The sequence below is a fragment of the Nelumbo lutea genome, chromosome 6 (genome assembly GCF_056320005.1).
Source record: "Nelumbo lutea isolate HS-2025 chromosome 6, American lotus-T2T, whole genome shotgun sequence".
Taxonomy (NCBI): domain Eukaryota; kingdom Viridiplantae; phylum Streptophyta; class Magnoliopsida; order Proteales; family Nelumbonaceae; genus Nelumbo; species Nelumbo lutea.
Genome location: NC_142689.1, coordinates 26,895,106 through 26,916,910, shown reverse-complemented (window position 1 = coordinate 26,916,910; position 21,805 = coordinate 26,895,106). Strand labels below are relative to the sequence as shown.

The window sequence follows — 21,805 nt, the reverse complement described above, 5'->3', positions numbered from 1 at the left end:
CTTTGTTCTGATTGAAGCCGGCTTGATCCAATCTAATTAATCTTCCTTAGCTCAATAAGGAATGGGGCAATCATGAAAGCTGCTCGATGGGGTTCTTCAGTTCTTGGCGGTTTCTTGTTAGAAAATAATTGGGGAAGAGGCTATTAACCATTGAACAAGAGCTGGATACCAAAAGATGAATTCAAGCTACAGAAAATTCCCCCAAAGCCAGAGGGTGGTTGCACTTGCACATCGTTACATCTAAAGCTATACATTAATAATCAAGTAGGGGAAAAAATAAGAACAAAAAACAATGTAACGTTGAGAGCAGAGCGTATTCTCTCCTATTTTTCTTTCCTCTATAGCCAAATCCTCCAGAATAAGATGGCAAACTTTATTGATCAAGCTGACTCCTTGAAGAGACGCAAGGAAACTGACAAAAAATAACTAGGATCAGTCCCCCCTGTCGCCTTTTCCAATATTTTTTCGTCTTTTTATTTTCACTTGATCATCTGCTGCACAAAGACATAATTCAATCATTTTCATTCAAAAAATGGCATATATATAGTATAACAGCATATTCGTTAATTTTCAGAAACAAAAAAAAAAAGAAATTCCTTTAAAGCTATGATATTTCAAACAAGATCCAGGATTCAACAATGATTATTGACTTTGGTCACCATTAGATTGTCTGACTGGGTGATGCGTATTGACTATAAAGGACTTCAGAAAATAGTCATTTGATGACATAGAGGCTGGAATTAATAGCTAGTTCATCACACAACCATAGACAGACAACATTGTTGAGTCACCAATCATTCACCATTTTAAGGACCTATCAGGTTCAATTTTGATGGGTACTAGGACAGGATCCTCAGGTACTGATGGAGACATTGAGACACCCTAGAGTAAGATTGTATTTGTATTCTTCAGTTTTGTCAGGCCTTGTGATTCTATTATAGTTGACATTCTTGCACTAGTTAACAGGTGGTTTATTAGTTGATTGAGGATGCTTTCCTTGGTTACAGAATCTAGTTGACATATATCTTGTTTCTGGATTTCCTTCCTAGTTGTTTCATTTCCATCCTCTTCTTTGGGTAAGACATTGTACTGCTATCCCTTCAACCGTAATGTTTTTTCTCCCATGGATCATATATAATAATGAATTTCCTTCTTGCTGCAAAAAGCATGCTACATGCCTTAAGCTATTGCATTAGACAAAGACAGAATAGCATTTGGAAGAGGCGTTAACTATGGCCTTAATTTCCTGTTAAGGAAAACTAAAATTTTCTTTTTCCACCACCCAGGTTCTTTTTGGCCTTCCAATCTTTCTTAGAACCTTCAACTTGCACCAAATTTCTTCTCATTACTGCATTCATTAATTTTCATATCACATGGCCAAACAGCAGAAACATATTTTCCATTATCCAGTTGCAATTTTTGCAAAGAATAAGTTTGCTGTATGTTAGAAATTACATACATTTGATTGTATATCGGCACGACGGTTATAAGTCTTTTTTCTTTTTTGTTTAAACAGTGTTAGTTTTGTAATTTCCGTATTCATTATATTACTAATAAAAGTGGGTGGCAGTAAGATATCAGTTGGTTCAATCTCTTCTGCTTTCAGCCCTAGTTTTCTCTTCTCCTCTCTTCTCTAATTCTCCTATCTTATTTTTCTTCTATCCAGAATTAATCCAAACTGACTGCCTCCTATTTTTCATTATTTTCTGATCCATTTAAGGATGTTCACATGGAATCAGAGCACCCTTGAATGCCTAGGCAGATTTCTTGGTTCTCCCAATAATACAATGTATACCAGTTTCGGTCTCTATAAGTTTCAAAAAGAGACAAGAGGACTAATCACACTTGAGAAAGGAAGCTTTCATGTCTCAGTTGGTGTTGAGTTGTGTTGATCTCATGGTGTGCTAATATCCCTCTACTTGGCTGTTGGAAGAGAGGCAATTTGAAGGATGTTACAGGTTGGTTCCTTCCACTTCTGATTATTCTAGTATGTGCAGTGTCTTGATGGTTGTAAGTGGTTTGGTGATAAATCTTTTTGGTGTGTCTGAGATCGGCCAATATTACAAGAAGTTTCAGGTGTTCCTTTGTATTCAGATTATTCTTTGCTATGGCATTGACATGTCGTGAAATCAAATCGGGTATGGTGTTGCAACCAGATTTTATGGCTGTATAGAGGCCTCGGTAAAACTCAATGGTACAAATTATGTACCATGGGAAAAATCTGTTGAGGTATTTCTCAGTGGAAAAGGAAAACCAGTGTTTTAAAAGCACAAGGGGCATTTTGTGCCTCAGGCACAAGGCAAGGCACATGCTTTTTCAAAGCAAGGTGCAAGAATGAAAAAAATAAAAATAAACATATTAAAACATAATATTAATTTAAAAAAATAAACCTAAATTTTAAAATAAGTGTTTAATAAAACCTATTATCTCAAATCAAAATACATAAACATAACATGTACAAGCATGTGAAACTTTCAATCAAACATAACATACTTTGCATTCCTGAATCTACAAGCCGCCTTTGTTACCAAGCCCCTTGAGGCAAGCCCAAACAAGTCTATGTTAGGGTCCTAAATTCTTAATCCATACAAAAAAATGATTTTATAATTTTAATTGTCTTTTAAAAAATATCTTTCATTAAGATGAATGAAAGAACAACATTAGCAAATAGGGGGTGGGCTTGCCACAAGAGGCTTTGTTGGGGTTCAGGGGCAGAGCACCCAGTCTAGCCACTAGGCTTAAAAAAAAGGCAAAATGCGCAAATTTCAAAAAGGCGCACACTTGGACTTTAATGCAAGGCACCTCAAGCATGCCCTTTAAACCAGGTGCACACCTTTTGAAAATGATACGCCTGGGGCCTAAGTGATGCAAATTTTAAGGCATGCCCTTTAAACCACTAAGGATAACTGAAAGTATGTTAAAGATGCTAAACCAGAGTCTGGGACTGCTGGCTATAATGAATAGGTGCAATAAAACATGTAGATAATGACATGGCTTTGGAAGCATGGAGCCTCACATCAGTGGTAACCTCATGTTCCTTGACACTAATAAGGAGATTTGGGACCATGCTAGACATTTATATTCCAGCCAGGATAATGTATGACGAGAAATTATCAACTTTATCAGGATTACTTTCTTTTATAACAAGGGGACAAGAATGTGGAAGAATACTACTCCAGTCTTTAAAATCCACGCAATAAAGTAAATGCTTATTCTATCAACTGATTTGAAAGTGCAGCAACAACAAAGGGATCATCTGGATGTTGCACGCTTCTTTTCAGGGTAAAGATTTGAATATGAACCAATTCATGCACAAATTCCAGGTAGTAGTGATATTCTGCTTTATCAAAAGTATTCTCCAAAGTTAGAAGAGTCTCAAATCCACAGGTTAATAGTACTCCCATGTCTGAGATATCTGCTTTAGTTGCAACTAGAGGTGGTAATGGTGTTTGTGGTAACTGGTAGGGGTGCTGGTGTTATAGCTAGTGGTCATGGAACCAGAGGTGGACATGGAGGTGGTAGAGAAGGAAGTGCTGCTAGGGGTAGAGGTATTGGTGGACATGGTTCAATATGTGAATGTAGTCATAGTGGGCAAGAGAACTACCTAGTTAATTATTGTTACGATTTGCATGGTCCACCTTCCAGGTAGGCAAATCATGCACCAGTTGGAGAGGATCCTACCCAAGGAACTATTGTTAATGATGTATCTGCTTCTAGAGCTGGAAAGGAGGAGTTGGTATCTATTTTTTGAAGGTAAAGAATTGTAGTGATAAAAGCAAAAGTACATCAGCCCATGTACAATGAAGACCTGTACAATGGGAATATACAAAAAGAAAGCTCAAACAAAAAAGGGTCCAACTTGCAAAAAAGAATTCAGTTGGACACCCCTGAAATATTCCTTGTACACCCAGCCAAGAACAGAGCAAGCCTATAAGATTGCTTTTAATTTCCTCTTCATTAGAGACTTCATGATAAAAAAATGCATTGATTTCTTTCCTTCCAAATTTACCAGAAACATAGTTCGTAATTTCAATATCGATGAACATTTTGCCATGTAGAGTTTGAAAATTTTCAGAGATATTTCGCTAGGATATTTAGAAAATCTAAAAAATCAGGAAAGTTTTCTAGAAACATAGAATATATTTAATAAACCTTCAAGAGATCATTAGAATAAACATAATTGCATATTTAAGCTCAAAACCATAACAAAAAAACTTTCTTTGTGACTCTTGGAAGATAAGTGTGTTTGTCTTCCACTTGTAAATTTTCTACTGATGAATTAATGAAAGTGTTATTGATCAAAAAAAAAAACCATAACAAAAAAACTATATAAATCAAATAGGAAAAATTAGGAGACCATAATAGGTATGTCTCTTTTATAGTTAATATGCATTTTTCTTTTCCTTTGAATTATGGTGACTTAGTAAATTAATCATATCAATATAGTAAGCCAATTATACAATCACCAATTCCTTGTTGGTTCTTTTAGGAAAATATTTATAAAAAAAAATACGATGATTAAATATTGAAAAGTTTTTAATAATATTCTAAAAGTTCAAATTTTAAATATAGTCTATCAATGAAATATGAAATATCGCCAACATATCAGCAAAATATCGGGGATATTTTGAAAAAAAAAAAAAGATTCCTGGAAGATTTCATATCGCCACCTAGCAAATGGGGATATTTCGGGGATATATCGCTGAATATCGTCAATATTGTGAACTATGACCAGAAGATAACAGCCAGAAAGGTATTCCACAATAGTTTGCACCTCCTTTTCAGACCCCTAGCTGACCAACCTTGCAAAAGCTGAAGCATAGATTCCAGAAAGCAAAGATGAAAACCAAAGCAGGATATTGCCATTTCCCACAACTGGTAAGAAAATTTGCAGTGAATGAAGAGGTGGTTTATGGATTCTGGAACTTCATTACATAAAGAACAAAGAGAGCTAGACAGAGGCATTCCTCTTCTTGTCAACCTGTCCACTGTTAAACACATACCATGGACCACTGTCCAAATAAGGAAGGTAACCTTTGAAGGGATGTGGGAGAGGCATAGGTAATGTTCTCATCAAAGCTGATGGGAATATTCTTTGGAGCTTTTAGCAGGCCTATGGAAGACAGCTAGTCCTACCGAACTGAGAGAGGTGATGCAAGAACTAGGAACAGCAAGATGAGAGAGGTGTTTGTTAGCTCAACTGGAGGCACTCTCAATTGGCTAAAGTTGCTCAAAAGAAGTTTGGTTGGACGATTTGCTAACTCTGAACCAGATGTGGAAGATGAGTGGACTTGGGCAACGGTTGAATGGAAGCCGAGTAGCTCCTTCCAGGTGAGGAGACTCAAAGCGGATTTCTTTCTTTTTTCTTTCAGCTGTGAGGATGAAGCTCTTGATATCCTCAAATTTGAACAAATAGCCAACCTCCTTTTGCACCCTGAGCTTTTAAAACACTGGAGAAAATAGCCAGCCTCCTTCTTCCTGAGTTAAGGCCCCTAACATTCCAGGAAATTATTTTCAGACTTGCAATAGGAGATAATAAATTAGAGGTTTTTTTTTGGAAAAAGTAAGGTAATTTTATTCAAAACAAAAGAACATACAGACAGAACTCAGACCCAGGAAGGCAGTCGAGAGCAACAAAGTTACAAGCTCCAACAGGAGTGAGACCAAAATAAAAAAAAAGGCAAATTCAGATTTCTGAACTCCTCAGTAACAGAAACCCAAGAGTTCAGCTTGCCCACTGCTCTCTGCACTATATCTTCAGGACTTTTAACTCTATTACAGAAAATCCTGCTGTTCCTTTCAGTCCAAATGGACCACAAAACTGCTGCAGGGATGGTCCTCCACACTACTTTTCCTTTCTTACTTAGGCCTTTTACTTTCCAGCAGCAAAGTAGCTCCTTGACCGACCTAGGCATAACCCAACTGATGTCCATGGATTTGAGAAAGTGCTCCCACACCTGGGAGGAGATCGGACAGTGAAGACACAAATGATCTGTAGATTCTGGAAGAAACCCACAAAGACCACAAGAAAGATCCAATATTTGAATGCCCCGCCTCTCAAGATTAGATCTGGAAAGGCATTTATCAAGGGCCATTGTAAGATTCCAGATCTAAGTAGCTGGGAAATTAGTGGGGGCCAAGCTGCACAATTTGGAAGTTAGGGATTTGACAGAAAATTCACCATCCGGGTTCCATTTCCAGCACCATTTGTCTTCCAAGAACAGGTCTATCTTCTGCTTCTGAAGAAGATCCATCAGCTCCATAATCTCTTCCAACTCCCAGTCAAATAGGTTCCTCCTAAAAAGAGGAGTCCAAATCACAGAGTCTCCGGAAGAACAGAAACTCACAGCCACTGAGGAATCTTGGTTAGAAGCACACTGGAAAAGGGAAGGAAATGAATCAGCTAGTGGGCCATCCAAGCACCAAGGGTCATTCCAAAATTTAGTTCTATCCCCTTTACCGATCTTGACTGAAATCCCTTCCAAGAAAGTAGAGAAACTTTTTTTTTGAAAAAAGATGTTAACTTTATTTATGAAATAGAGGGTAGATAAGAAGATGTACACAGAAGTTACAACTCAAGAGTTAAGTAGGAAGAGAACTATCACTAAACAAGACATCCCTGTGAGCACCAGCTTTTGCTAGACCATCTGCATCAGTGTTTAGCTCCCTAGGGATCCAACCCAGCTGTGCATTTAGGTTGAGAAGGATATCCCTTGCTTCAGTCAAAAAATGAGCTAAAGCCCATGGCCCACTGCCAGAGTCAGCTAGCCACCTGATTGTATTTGCTGAATCTCCTTTTATGGTGATGTTCTGAAAACCCAGATCTCTCGCAATCCTGATTCCAGTTAGTGCTGCCATAATTTCAGCCTTTGTTGAAGAGGCTATCCCTATTGGTCCACTAAAAGCCCAAATAACTGTGCCATCTCTTCTTCTAAAAATTCCACCGATTCCTGCTGCACCTGGGTTTCCAAACGAACCTCCATCAAAGTACAAGGTTATCTCCCCTTCCGCCACAGGAGAATGTGGGGTAGAGAGGATTAAGGATTGGTGTTTGGAGAACAGAAATTCTGCAGCATTTCTTTGGAGGTCGGAAAACGGTACTCCTTTAAAATGCTCTGAGTTGGAGGTCCAAACGAAAATTCTATGAGAAATGATAGACAAAAGCCCCTCAAAGTTTCTTTCTCTGTTGTTGAAGATTCGGTTATTTCTTTCTTCCTAGATGCTCCATAAGATGGCATGTGCTATGGAAATCCATAGAACCCTTCCTCTTTTGCTTAACTTTCTTGCTGTCCATTGTCTGAAATAGTCTATCACATATTCGGGGAATGTCCAACTAAAATTGAAATAATTGAGAAAGAAATTCCAGAATTTTCTGGTTTCCTCACAGTGGATCAGAATGTGATTGGCTGATTCCCTGGCTTTTACACACAAACAGCAAACATGAGGGGATAAATAGGACCTTCCTTGGTTCTTTTTCTAGAGAAGATCCAAAGTGCTGATCTTCTTCAGACTGGCTTCCCACGCAAAAAGCAAACTCTGGAGGGAATGTGAGTGCACCAGACTGTCTTAAACGGGAAAAGTTCAGTTACCTGATCTTTCTTGATTAAAGCCCTGAAGTAGGATTTGGTTGAGAACTTACCTGCTGGGTGTAGGGTCCAGACTCAAGTGTCAGGGGTGTTTGGGGAAAGGTACACTTCTCTGAGAGTGTAAAGGAATCTAGATATTTCCTCAAGTTCATTTTCTCTCAAAGGTCTTCTAAAGTCTAGGTTCCAGTTGTACTGATGTGAGGATAGGACAAGGAAGATGGGAGCTTCTTTGTTTCGGGTAAGGCTATAGTGGCAAGGAAAGGATTCAGCCAAAGTAGAGAAATTCTTCATGATGCCTTTCTAAGAAAGAGAAACCCCTTCCAATAAATTAGAGGTTTTGCTTTCCCCCCCCCCCTGACTGAAGTATTTGAATCACCCGTCCTATTATTGAGCCCCCAAACCAAACAGAAAAGTTCTCAGTCAATTTTCCTTCCCTTTCTTCCCATTTCTTCTATGAAACGCTTCTCACTCTCCATCAAGAGCTCCACTGTTTCTCTCTCCATGCCTTTAATAGAAACACCCCCAGAAAATCCCCAAAAGAAAAAAAAATTCAAAAGAACCCATGGCAACATGTCCTTGTTAAGAGGGTTTGCTTTTGTTCCTTCCTGATTGGCTATCCCTTGAGCAATCAGGATTAGAAACACACCCACTTACCTCATCCACACCACTCTGCCTTACCACCACCAAAGGGGGAACTTCCAGTGTTTCCTCTTCAAAGGGATTTATAGAATGTGCAGGAGTAATCACAAAGTCATGCCCCAAGATGAGTCAAGAAATTGAGGGATTGGATCACCTTGCTCTCTAACCCTCCTTTGGCACTCCCTCACCTTACTGAAGGCAGCCATGGAATCTTCCTCTGTGGGGACCAAAGGGATCCTTTCCACCTTATCAGGGGTAGGGGAAGGGTTAACCCCCCCCCTCTCCCCAATCCAGGTTATGAGATTCGAGTCAGCCGGTTTGTCAGTTTGTATGGTTCTCCCCTGCAGCTCAAGCAGTTGGCCTGATAGGTAAGTATCAATTGAACAAAGTTGTTGGCCCACTACCCCTTGGACTGGATCAGTAACATGAGTACCTCAAAGTTCGGTCTACCCACCATTGGATCGTTTAGACAGGTGGTAAACAGATTTCCTCTTATAAGTAAATTTCAGGGCCCCTTGGACTGGATCAGTAACATGAGTACCTCGAAGTTCGGTCTACCCACCATTGGATCGTTTAGACAGGCGGTAAACAGATTTCCTCTTATAAGTAAATTTCGGGGCATTTTTACACTACATGTCCAATTGGCAGGCCACCTGTTCATCTTTGACTCCAAGCAACTTTCAAATTTTGAAATCTGAATTAGCATGCCCTTTAGATCCACTTGCTGACAAAGCGGCCTGACAAACCACAGAGACCAAATGGCCTAGGTCTCCCCTACCTATCACTGCCCCAATTTTCTGCTATGTGGAGTTTTCAGGAAGGGGGGCAGGAATCGCCTTTCTCTACCCCTATCAGGAACTCCACCTTCAGCAACCCTTTCTCTAGCAAATACCAAACAAGAACTTCTTCCTATAATGGGCATTTGCCATCTTTAATAGCCTTCCTCTTTAATGTTGTAGCCACTACCTCACCTATATCCTCTCCTCTCAACATCATGGAGATCCAGTCATCCTCAACATCAACCCAATCCACCAATCTAACCGCACCTTCTCTGACTTCTAGGTTAGCTCCAGCCAAAAAGCGATTGTCCAAATGTCTTCCCCAGCAATGATATTGGCCACGAGTGAAGGGGGTCCTACCACTGTGCCTTCACCCTAACCCACTCTGTGTTCCTAGCTTCTTCTAAGTTGTCCATTTCCACATATCCACTGCAAAAGTCACCAATCTTCCTAACCAAGTTCTCTGGCCAAAGCTGTAGAGGAAGACCCATGATTTTTAACCAAGAAAAGGATTCCTTCTTTCCCAGCAGCCAAAAGGCAAGATTGGGAAGCCAAGGTTCCAAATGGAGAAGTTTGCCGAAATGGTTCCTTGCTCCCATTTTCCAAATTCTTAGGGGTGTTCCATTGTTTGTTGGTGAAGATTTACCTTACTCAAACTCCAAAAGGGGTGTTCCATTGTTTCACCGCCCAATGATGGAAATCACCTACAGAGAAACCTTTAGCATTCATAGAATCGACAAAACAGGCTTTAAGGAAGTCCAAGAGGTTTTCAGTGCCTTCTCCATCCAACCAACATAGGAACAACTTGGGCCAACTTTAATGGAGGAAACAACTTCGCTCATCTAGGTTTCCTTACACGTTATCTCCCTATCCCTGCAAAAGAAGGTCCACCATGAAAAATAGGTTCAATGATCCTACCCCCCCAGCCTACCATTTGTCAACCCACATCAGGACCCTCCTTTGGAGGAGCCCTCCATCAACCTTCAATAGGGGATGTAGTATGAAGACTTTTACCTTATAAATACATCTACCACTCGTGAAGAATATAAAAAACTTCATCATATGTCTTCTTCCAGAAACACCACCACTCTTGTCAAGACATGTATAGCTTGCCTCGCTTCTCATTCTAAGTCTACTACCTAGGTTATAGATTCTTGAGTCTCAGACCATATGACTGGATCTCCAGATTTGTTTAGTCCCCTATCTCCTCCATCTATACTTCAGTCTGTTATCCTAGCTAATGGTACCACATCCTCAATCTCAGGTATTAGTAATGTTACCCTTAACCCATGTCTTAATTTACCCTCTTATTGTGTATTCCTAAGTTTCCATTTAGCCTATGTTTGTAAGTAAATTAACCAAAAGCTGCTCTATTTCATTTTTCACAATGAAAGTATGTTCTTGATTTTCAAGTGGACAAGTTGTCACTCCTTATGTGAGGTCAGAAGATCAGTTAGCCAATCTTTTCACTGAAGGTTTAAGCCATGCTCAGATGAATCACTTTTGTAGCAAGCTGGAGCCCTATGATATTTATGCTCCAGCTTGAAGGGGAGTGTTAGAAGTCACATGCTTTTGATTGTATACTGGCGGCAGAGTTATAAGAGTGTTTTTCTTTTATTATTCAAACAGGGTCAGTTTTGTAATTTCCTTATTTATTATATTACTAATAAAAGCGGGTGACAATTAGAGATTGGTAGATTCAATCTCTTCTGCTTTCAGCCCTAGTTTTCTCTTCTCCTATCTTATTCTTCTTCAATCCAGAATTAATCCAGACTAATTCCTCTCATTTTTCATTATTTTTTGAGTTGTTTAAGGCTGTTCGCACTGTAATTCACTTATATGCCAAAAAATCCCAAATTTAACAGCTTCAACTGAGATAAAAATGCATTAACTTATCTATTTGTGTGTTCTTTTTTGTTTTGATTATTATGTTCTGACCATTAGAAGAATATTGTCAATATTTGTCATGCTAGTTTGGAGTTATGGTATGCAGAAAACTTTGCAAGTTGCTATCAATTTTGCATGATTTACATTGGACAGACTAAACTTCATTATTCCTGCCCCTAACTGTTTAAAAAATACGCAATTACTTTACATTTAAAATAAATTGAAAAGAAGATATACCTTACAATCATCAAACACCTGTCGGACTTTTTCAAATACCTCATCTATTGTTCCTACTGCATTGATCTGCATGCATTTGTATATGTTACTATTAACATTGACATAAATCTCAACAAGTAATAACATGTATGAATGGTAACAAATATTGTATGAACTGCAGAAGAGAATATAACTAAGTTAAATGGGATATAGTTTCAAGCCTTAATTGCTATATCCCAAATTAAGCAGCAAGATAAATAATATTAAAAAATTTCGGTAAAACAAAATACGTAAATAACACCTTGTAAACTTTGCCCCTTCGAGTATAGTGGTTTATTACAGGAAGATTTAATGCTGCAAACACCTTAAGGCGTTTCTTAATGGTGTCTATATTATCATCAACTCGTCCCTGAGTCAAAACAACAAAAATGTCACACTTTAATCAAGAAAATAAATTCCAGAAAGGCATGAAGAAATGCAAGCCAAATACCTGTTTACGACCTAGCACTCGTTTCACCATCTCATCTTCAGGGCAGTCAAAAAATAGAACAATGTTTGGTTCAACTCCAGTCTGCACAAGCAGGAAAAAAATAAAAATTACTAATATGGTCTAATGGTCATTCATAAGTTTCACTTACAATTAGCAAATATGGAACTAAGCTTTGAAAAAAAAAACTCCAATTGAAATTTGTGGGAAGATACTTCTAAAATGACTATTAGTTAAGGAGAACTTTGCCAAGGATGAAGTACCTGTTTCTATAATTTCCCTTTGCTTTACACAAGGCCAAAATACAAAGGGAAATTACAGAAATAGGTACTTCCCTTTGTTTTTTGTACTTTTGCATAAATCCATAGTTCTAAAGTTCACTTCTGATTTTATTTTTATTTTTATTTTTATTTTTATTTTTATTTTTATTCTTATTCTTATTTTTATTCTTATTTAGTTAAATATTTATCCATCAGGATTTCCAAGAAGTCAAAGAACATGATTCTAGGAAGCTATGTTTCTCGATCAAAATAAAACAAGAAAAAATATAAAGAAATATATTTTATCTTTAACTGACAAAAAATTAATTAATACAAAATGGGGTTTGTGCTAGATTTAGGATTTATAAGGAAAATTAGTGCAAAGGGTTCACTGCACTGTCCTTTTTTCATCAGTTTCAGTGCACTATCCTTAGTTTCTATAGGTAATTAAAATCACACATTGTTAGTACTTTTTCTCAAAAAAATTATAATACTTTGAGTGGGCAGCATCATAAGTCAGTTACGGAATAACTCTGCTAGGTATTGGAACAATTTGCAGTTTATGTGAAGAAAAAGATAACAGAAATTTCAATCGCACTAAAGAGCCACATGGTCAGGTCATAATCCATTGGATCAATAATTATGGTATTTGGAACAAAATCATAAACTTAATTGTCTCAGTTAACCTTTCTCAAAAAAAAAAATCATAAACCTAATTATGGAAATATTTTGGTTATGAACTGGAACAATTTGCAGTTTATGCCAAAGTAAAAGGTTAGTAAAGACTCAACTGCATTCAAAGAGTCCACAGGGTATAGTCCTTATCCCTAGGATTCAAGAGGAATGGTGCTGTATAAACTTGAAAAAATGAAGATGGAAAAGCAATTAGACAGCTTTCTGTCCACCAAAATTCCCAGCACAACCAGTATTCTCTAAACCAAACTTTTTTTTTTGATCAATTAAACCAAACTTTATTTCTTCTTCAACTCCAATAACAATGACTGTTTAATTATTTATATTTTATAGACTCAACTTATTCCCTTTACAAACTCCAACTTGGACAAGGAAACTGACCTAAAACAACTTCTAATGCTTTAAAACTAAGAGAAGCCCATGGGTAACCCAGATGAACACAAGGATTCTGACTCCTAAACAACTATAGCAAACCTTTCGTAATCCCACTAAAACCAACTAAATTTAAAGATACCAAAAAATACTATAAATAGTAATTGCAAGAATTACTATAAATAGTAAGCCCAACAAATCATAAATAATAATTTTGAAATAACAACAAAACTCTAAAAAATCCAAATCTTAAGACACCTTTAACTAAAAAATAAATAAAGTGTAACAATACAAATAAATATTCTATCATTACAAAAATTCTGAAACTGTTCAGGCTGCTCTAGGAATGGAAAAACTTATTTGTTTCTCCATGGACACTTTCCTTGTTTCAATATCTATATCAAGTATATGAAAAAAGAGAAGCAAAATACTGAAGGACAGAATAGAAGAGGGAAATATAGTTCCATAAACCCTAGTTCAAAAGAAGTGGACAGAGAAACTCACAATCCGTTCAAATGCAATACGATTTTCCTCACTTCTAGGGAAGCCATCGATGAGAAACTTATTGTTTTCAATTGATTCCATCTCCCTCCTAATAAGTTTAATTGTCACTCCTGAAGGAACAATCTTTCCTTCCGTAATTGTGGCAAGGATCATCGCACTGCAAACAAAATTCTAACGACCATCAAAGAGCCACTGGTAGTTTAAGCGTGCATGTGAACCGAAAAACCCTCATCAGAGTGAAGATAATAAGCATCATCACATACCCATTTTCACTATTGGATGATATCTCCTTCCTTAACAGATCCCCAGCACTAAGATGTGTAAACCCAAAGGCCTCTGCAATCTTTGCACATTGTGTACCTTTTCCACTGCCAGGGCCACCTGAAAGCATGGGACCAAATTTGGTTTTCAAATACAGCACAATAACAAATTGCAAGAGAAAACAAAATGTCCAAGGAAAAAAATCAAATAAAACATAAAAAAGTTTGGGGTCTGACATTTTTTTACAAAGTCGTACATCCAATACCAATAGGAATGTAACCACCTCATCTATCTAATAAACACTCTTTCTTGCAATTTGAAATATGCATTCTTTTGAATATGATTGGTTCTGCTGTATTTTTTGAGCTTTTAATGTGTCTTGACTTTGTAGTTTATTGTTGGCAGTGTTTTAAAAGCGCAAGGCACAAAAAAGGCACAGTGGCCAATTTGTGCCCGAGGCACAAGGCACAAGGCAAGGTGCACGCCTTTCTGAAGCAATGGGCAAAATACAAAAAAAAAAGCAAAAAAATTAAAAAAAAAGTCAGAAATTTCAAAAAAATGCCAATTTTTCAAAAAAAAATAAAAAATATATAAACTTAAATTTTAAAATAAATGTTTTAAAAAACCTATTATCTAAAATTAAAATACATAAACATAACATGTAAAGTGTATTCAAATGAAAATTTAAAAATAAAATCAAGCATATAAAACATTTTCAAGCATGTAAAACTCACAATCTCTTTTTCTGTGGGTGCTTCTTGCTTCTGGTGATGTCTTATCACCTCCTGCTGTACTTTATCTTTTCTTAATGAATTTTTATTTGATTCTTAAAAAAAAAAAAAAGATATCTCATTCACCCTGTCAATCTCCTTAATTTCTGTCTCTTTTATTTATTTCTTCCTTTTTTTGAAGAAAAGGTAATGTATATTCATTCAAAAAGGAAGCTCAAAAGGCTGAGAACCGTAAACACTACACAGTGAACAGTACATCAATTATGATAGGTTATGCCACACAAAAAGAAGGAATCAACAGAACCTCATAGTCAGCTCAAAAGTATCAACAGTAAAATGTAAAAAAGGAGTGTTCCTCAACAGTTATCCAATGGATATCCAAGATGCCACCATAGAAACAGCTCCTTTTAGCAGTTCATCCTCCATATGAGATTCATTCTCAAAGATTCTTGAGTCATATTTCACCCAAACCAACCCAACAACAGCAGCTGCAATGACTTTTTGGGCTTTCTCCCCTTACTGTTCAAGCCACCAGTGAACCAGCTCTCCATTGATCTTTCACAGAATTTGGAAAAACCGAATTCTCATTCAGAACATTAAGAAAGAAAGACAGGATCTTGGATCTGCTGGGGCAGTGAACAAACAAACAATCCAGTCTCCCACCAGTGATCACATAAAGAACATCAAGTTAAGGATATATTCACACCTCTATTGATGAGGCTATCCTTTGTTGGTTACAATCTTGATAACCTCTTTTTTATTTACCATCAAGAAAACAAATTATGTTTGTTCATAAATTCATTAACAAAGCATAAACAGTTAAGACAGAGGCTAGTGGCTCCAGAACAAAGTTGTCAAGGTGGCATGTCAAGGCTGGGCAACAGGTGAGTGCCTTGTCATCTTGGCAACTCAGTGATGTTTTTTAAGGATTTTATGTAAAGAATATGGTTAACTTTAGCTTGTTTCCCAATTGGGTGGAGCAACTAGGAAATATTAAAAGTGATTTAACATGAAAAGATCAAACAATAGAGTAGAATTAAAATAAAAATACACAGCCTATGAGAAAAATTAGGAGATGGAGCCCATTCACATTCTATTATGCAAAAGGAAGATGCAGAAAGAATGTGTGCACATGTGTATTAAATCAAAGAATAGGAGAAAACAGAAGAAGAAGAAGAAGAAATATAGGCAGTGAACCTCTTTTCTGTTTATAGTTAGAAATATAGGCAGTGATTACAATGGATTTAAGAAAGAAAAAGAACTAAGGGGCAAAGCCCCAGACCTGACATAGAAAGATGTACTTTGATTTATGCATGGAAATTAAAGGAGAAGTAAAGGCTTCTTGTAAAGAATACATAATGAAGGCATCAAAGTAATATTCATAAAAAAAAAACATAATGAAGGCAATTATTTAAAGTCCTATTGCAGTGAAGACATTACCTTCTCATTCCCTTGAACCCATTTTATGGCTCTCTACACTAAAAATCAGTTTTCTATAATGCCCTTTTACACCCTTTTACCTTATTTTTACAATATGATACAGTTTAACACTGCTGCACCTAAAATTTTTACAACTCCCATATAAGACACCAAGGCGGGGCACAAGACAATTAAAAAAATGCTTTATCACCTAAATGCTACCTTGATAACTATGATCCAAAACCCTTTTCAGTATGGAAAAAAAAAAAAGCATTGGAGTATTACTCTAAATTTTAGTGTTATCTTAAACATATTATGAAAATAAAATATAAAACTAAATATCCTATTACTGAACCTAAAGTCATGAGGAATGCAACTACAGGCCTTTCCCTTAAGCTTGTCATTGGGGTAAAAGGTTTTGGAGATTCAATAAAGAACCAGAAGCAGATAATTACAAGTATGGCAACGGTAGGTGGGACCCTGGTTCAGCTTCAGTTCCTATGGGTTGTGCAGTTTGGAATGGGATAGAGAAAGCATATGATGACTTTCAAAAAGGAATTCAACATAAAATTGGGAATTTTTTTATCATCAGCAAGTATGGAAGTACAACTTTGGAGGAGGTTTTTTCCTGAATTTGTCTGATATCTCTCAAGATAAGGAATCACGGGTGCTGGACTGCTATGAGCAGTAAGGAAATGGGGTGATATGGCACCCCCAGTTCAGAAGAAATATTTAGGATTGGGAGATTGAACCAATGGCAAACCTTCTTTACAGGATAAGCCAAACCAGTAGAGAGAGGATGCAAGAGTTTGGGAATGGAAAAAGTAGGGCAGGTTCTCAGTTCTGTCCTACAATAAGATTAGTGTGCATGAGGAAACTATGTTCCCAAGCTCTAAGTTAAGGTCCAAATACATACCTTCAAAAGTGGCTTTCTTTGCATGGACAGCTGCTAAAGGGAAATGTTTCACAGCAGACATCCTTATTAGAAGTGGAACAATCCTGAAATGGTGACTGCTGCGTCCATTGAAGAGGATGTCCAGAAACTTCCAATCATCTGCGCATACACTGTCATTTCTCCTATTAAGTTGTGGTTGATGTCTTTAAATATTTTTTAGTGTAAAGGGGTTTTACCTTAATCAGTTCTATCTATATTCCAAAGTGGTGTATTCAGGGTTTGAGCAAAAGGGGAAAAGTTCTATGGAGCATGTTCCCAGCTTCTGTCCTATGGGTAATATGGAAAGAGAGAAGTCACTGAGCAAAGAAATATAAGGTAAGAGAGAAATCAGAGAATTTTTAAGAACAAGCAGAAGAATCTGAAGGAGGTAAAGAGTAACACAAGAGGGATGTTGTGCTTGTAGATAAGCATCCAAAAGCCTTTTGAAGGATTCCCATATAGATCTTTTTCTTTTTATTTGCAGCCACTTTTTTGCAAGCTGATTTTCTCAGATAGACACTGCTTTATAGCCCAGTCTACAGCTTCTCATTGGACATGGTTTGATTTATGGTAATATACAAATTTTACGTTACTTTCTAAAAAAATTCTAAGTAAAAGGGTTTGAGTTTAAGCATAAGAAAATAAACAAACCCAGACACCAAAGGAATGTGTGGTGCTTACCTAAGACAAAAGCTATGAAGGGGGTTTTCTCTTTGGAGAAAAATCCAATAGTTGCCTACATCAAAAAGAGGAAGATGAGGATACATCTCTCACACATAAAATATAGTGAAACAGCCATATGTTTAAGCAGAGTAGTGGCTTCCATGAAAAAGGGAACAGAAAGGGGAACAAATGACAGTATTCATTCTCCAGGAGCAAATGAGAAAAAGAAAATCAAGTCAAATCATCTATGAAACGGGATAATTTTTGCAAAAGCAAATAAACAAGAACAACTAGTTGTTTTATATGTAATAGTGAAAAATCCTGTTCGACATGAATTTAGGATTAAAAGAACAGTTTTACATGATGTTTCTTTTATACTCAACAATCCGAATTATAGGATCTCATTAGACTAACATGTTAAATATACCAACTATGTTTTTCTTTTCTTCTTCTTTTTTTTTTTTTGCTGAAAAATGCATCCAATATGATAAGTGAATTCAACCATTAAAAGCCTCAAAATAAATAAGCAGCAATCACTAATTGAATCAAAAGAATACCGGTGTCCCATTTTCTGTGCTGAGGATTCCCAGAAAGTTCAATCTATATGGAGCCTGTATCAAATCCTCAAATAAAGAAAGAAACAAGTTAGGTATATAGAGTTTAAGTAACAATACTTTTTATCAATAAAATTTCTTACTTTATGATTGCAAAAGGAAAAAAAATATGTCAGAACAAAATAGAAAAGCAAATGTCTACATAAATGCATGTTCAAAATTGATATGTGATAAATGCAAAGTTATAATAGAACTTGGCATCTCAAAAACCCATAGAGTGAAAGAAATCCATAAAACTAAAAATGACATTACAGGCAGTTAAGAGGATCAATGGAATAAAGGGATATTTTCAGCTAATTGTAAATCAGTCGTTATTAGAATTCATATCCAACAGACCTCTAGTTCACAGTACACCATTTTGGGACAAGTTATTACCTGTTCTATCAAGAAAACTTCAAAGAAAAAAGTTGTAACTGCAAATTCTCTAAATCTGGCACCACATGCAAATGCCAAATTCAGAAGCCATGGATGAAATATCAAGAATGGTTCTAAAGGATCTGGTATCAGCATGCTCATACAGCAGACATACTCCAAAATTAGCCAAAATCCGAAACAGGCAGCTCCAGTTAATACCAAGGTTTACCTCGTACCACGTTATTATAATTCCAATACTGGTGATAATCAACTAGATTTTAAACATCACCAATGATGTCCATGAGGTGAATCTTATATTAAGTGAAGAAATCTGCTACCTACAGAAGGTCCAGAAACTCAAAAGAATAAACAATCAACTAAGCAACTCCATCAAAATCAACTTTTACATAGTTATATAGAGAGAAAGCAAAGTGAGACTAGGTGGCAGGGTACTGTCTTGCCGCCTAAGTGTTAAGTAGTGTTTTTTTTTTTGGCAAATAAGACCTATAGTTAATTAGGTATGATCCATGTTGTAATGGAAAATAATAAAACAAAGCCACTAAGGATGTATTTTGCATATGAAGAGGCATTACATTATTAATTTCATAAGGCAATATCATGTTTCATCATAAATTTCAATATTCCAGATAAAATGTAATCAATTCAATTCAGAAAAGTAGCATCTAGCATGGTATATTTAAAATCATGAATTTTCATATAACAATAGTCTAAACAAATAAAAAAGCAACAAAATAGTAGCATGATGAATTCAAGAAAACAAGTATTACAACACATTGAATCCAAGTATATAAATAATGAATACCATACTAACATGCTATTGGTTTTATGCATCATAGCGCACAAATATAAAACAACACTCTACAACATATATGATTTTATGCATCATAGCAGCCTTGCCCTTTTGCTTGCCTAAGAAAGGCGCCAAACATGTATGCAAAAAAAGGATGTGATATAAAGGCGTGCCCCAGAAAAAAACCTTGTTGCCTAGGCATTGCTAAGGCACTTGTCTAACCATCACCTTGATAACTATGGCTCTTAGACGTAGCATCATTCTACAAGAAACAGCATGACAAGAAAGCCACCTTCTTTAATTATTGTCATCAATATTATATTAAGCACTAGAGAACTGTTTGGAAGGATAGTAAAAACCAGAGAATACCGAGAGGCTCAATGAATCAAGCCAATCATCCAGAGTCTGCGAAGGGATCTAATTCACATACACTTAACAGCTTATGCAAACATTAAATTTCAAAAATCCATATTAACTAATAGCTCTCTCTTTCTAAAAAAATTTAAAAAAAAACTCCTAAACATGATAAGTATAATGCATAGAGATAACATTGACTACTTGGAGTTCCAATGAAACTAATATCAAAATTGAGTAATCTTTTATATATGAAAAAATAAACGTCCTGGTCTCTCAATACAGTCAAATGGGACTTTTCATGCTCTAAGAAATTATTTCTTTGTTCTTTGTTCATCAACTAAAGCAGCTATTGATCGATAAAACAAATTGGGACTTCAGACAGACTTCAAAGTTTCCTTCCTAAAACAAGCTAAGGGCACAAACCAAAAAAGAAAAAATAAATAAATAAACGCCCTGGTCTCTAAATACAGTCAAATGGGGCTTTTCATGCTCTAAGAAATTATTTCTTTGTTCTTTGTTCTTAGTTCTTAGTTCTTAGTTCTTTGTTCATCAACTAAAGCAGTGATTGATCGATCAAACAAAATGGGACTTCAGACAGACTTCAAATTTCCTTCCTAAAACAAGCTCAAGGGTACAAACCAAAAAGAAAGAAAAAAAAAAAAAAAAAAGGAAAGGTTGTTACCATACCTGGCGAAGAATAGACGATTTAGGTGAAGAAAACAGGGGAGAAAGAGAACCAACTCGTCTCCATATTCTCCACATTTCTCTCGCTCACCCGCTGGCTCGTCGTGGTTTCTCGCTGGGTATAACCTTTTCGGCTTTGTTCAGCTTTCAAAGCGACCTTTCTTCAAACACTTTCCGCGCCACATGAGTCGTTATGTATGTGGGGAAACGTGAAAAAATGAAATTACGTTCTTCCAAACATCCACTGCACGCAACTTTTTCGGGTTCGAAGCGAACCGTATCTGATATTTTGGTCCGTCCGCTTGCTCGACCTGTATTTAAAGGAGATGATGGAATTGGTGGATCGAAGAATCCGATTTGCTCCTCGCTCCAACGTCATAGCGTTTTCAGCCGTTTATAGAGGATATCTTTCGTACGAGATGTTATTAATCCTGTGAAGATATTCTGAATGCATGGCTGCGATGTACTGTGAGATTAGTGTCAGGCGTGCTTTGTGAGATTAATCCTACAGCATACACGGCAGGGATATGCTGTGGACGTTGTGGGGCGGAGATGTGAACTCCGCTTTTGTAAGCAACAAATCCGATTTCTTGTCTCGAGGGCTAATTTATTAGTAAACGGTGTCCCATCCTCGGATCCGTGAGTAATAAATCCGAAAAAACTTGTAACTTGTAACCAATCGACATATCATAATTTTAAGGTAACCACGTGTGGTTTTAGAGCTGCTGGACTTGAATAATTTTAAGGTATGATAATTTGCAATGAGATTATGATAGTTTTAAGGTACGATAATTATTAAATTAGCAAATGATTTTTGTAACAAATTATTATTAAAATAAAGATTTAATTATTTTAATCAGTATTGCAGTCTTTCTTTAATTATAAGTTGTGGTTATTTCACTTTTTCTTTAATGATGCATGAGTCCCACTAATTTTAAGGTATAATAATTTGTAATGAGATTATCATAATTTTAAGGTATGATAATTTGTAGATTTGGGTATATTTAGTGAATAAGTAGTTTTAGAAATAAGTATTTATTTCAATGATTATTTATCAGTGTTCGGGGCCCTTTTCCAAACTACTTACATTTATTTTAAATATTTATTTGGGATTGAATCTCTTGGGGCTTATGGGAGAGCGTTTAACGCTACTTTTGAAGTGTAAAGTACAAAAAATTACACTTTAAAAGCATTTGGTTCATTCTTTAATATTTAGCCTTAATATTGTACGCATCACACCAATCCTTTCACATAATGTTGTTTTTGTTTTCCAAATATATCCTCGAAACACTTTCTCATTTGAGGACCCTAGGACATGCATGGGCCTATATGATACTATAAAATAAGTTATTTTATATAAGGAAATATAATAAATATCTGAAAAATAAGTTATTGTACCAATACTTTCATTAAAATACTTTTAAATGATAATTATAACCCTCATGACATGTATGGACCCGCGTGTCACACATGTGACACTACTAAATAATTTATTTTATACAAGAAATATAATAAATAATTATAATCACAATAGTAATAATAAAAATGATGATG

At 36.2% G+C, this 21,805-nt stretch overlaps 1 protein-coding gene across 10 annotated transcripts; it reads right to left on the bottom strand.

Annotated features, from left to right (window-relative positions):
* Positions 1 to 143: 143 nt before the first annotated feature.
* On the bottom strand, positions 144 to 20,914 carry LOC148848131 (UMP-CMP kinase-like). 10 transcript variants are annotated; one of them, XM_088950076.1, is made up of 9 exons: positions 20,255 to 20,914; positions 17,989 to 18,042; positions 17,450 to 17,504; positions 13,687 to 13,804; positions 13,424 to 13,580; positions 11,598 to 11,678; positions 11,409 to 11,516; positions 11,129 to 11,194; positions 144 to 494 (listed from the first exon to the last, which is right to left on the bottom strand). In XM_088950076.1, exons 1-9 carry the CDS (start codon positions 20,327 to 20,329, stop codon positions 480 to 482), a joined length of 729 nt encoding a protein of 242 aa, XP_088806202.1. In that variant the 5' UTR covers positions 20,330 to 20,914; the 3' UTR covers positions 144 to 479. The 10 variants fall into 10 exon arrangements, with proteins under 10 accessions (XP_088806202.1, XP_088806203.1, XP_088806201.1 ...); XM_088950077.1 differs by having other exon boundaries at positions 144 to 491; XM_088950075.1 differs by having other exon boundaries at positions 144 to 491; positions 17,989 to 18,054; positions 20,255 to 20,822.
* Between the last annotated feature and the right edge of the window lie 891 nt (positions 20,915 to 21,805).

Bases quoted from the DNA above. Each gene is read 5' to 3' on its own strand.
- LOC148848131 (XM_088950069.1), bottom strand. From the start codon at position 18,561: ATGAGCATGCTGATACCAGATCCTTTAGAACCATTCTTGATATTTCAT. The intron at 18,055-18,420 runs GTAATAACTTGT...TCTTTATTTGAG, and splicing joins AAGTTTTCTTGATAGAACAG to GATTTGATACAGGCTCCATA. The intron at 13,581-13,686 runs GTATGTGATGAT...TTTTGTTTGCAG, and splicing joins TCATCCAATAGTGAAAATGG to TGCGATGATCCTTGCCACAA.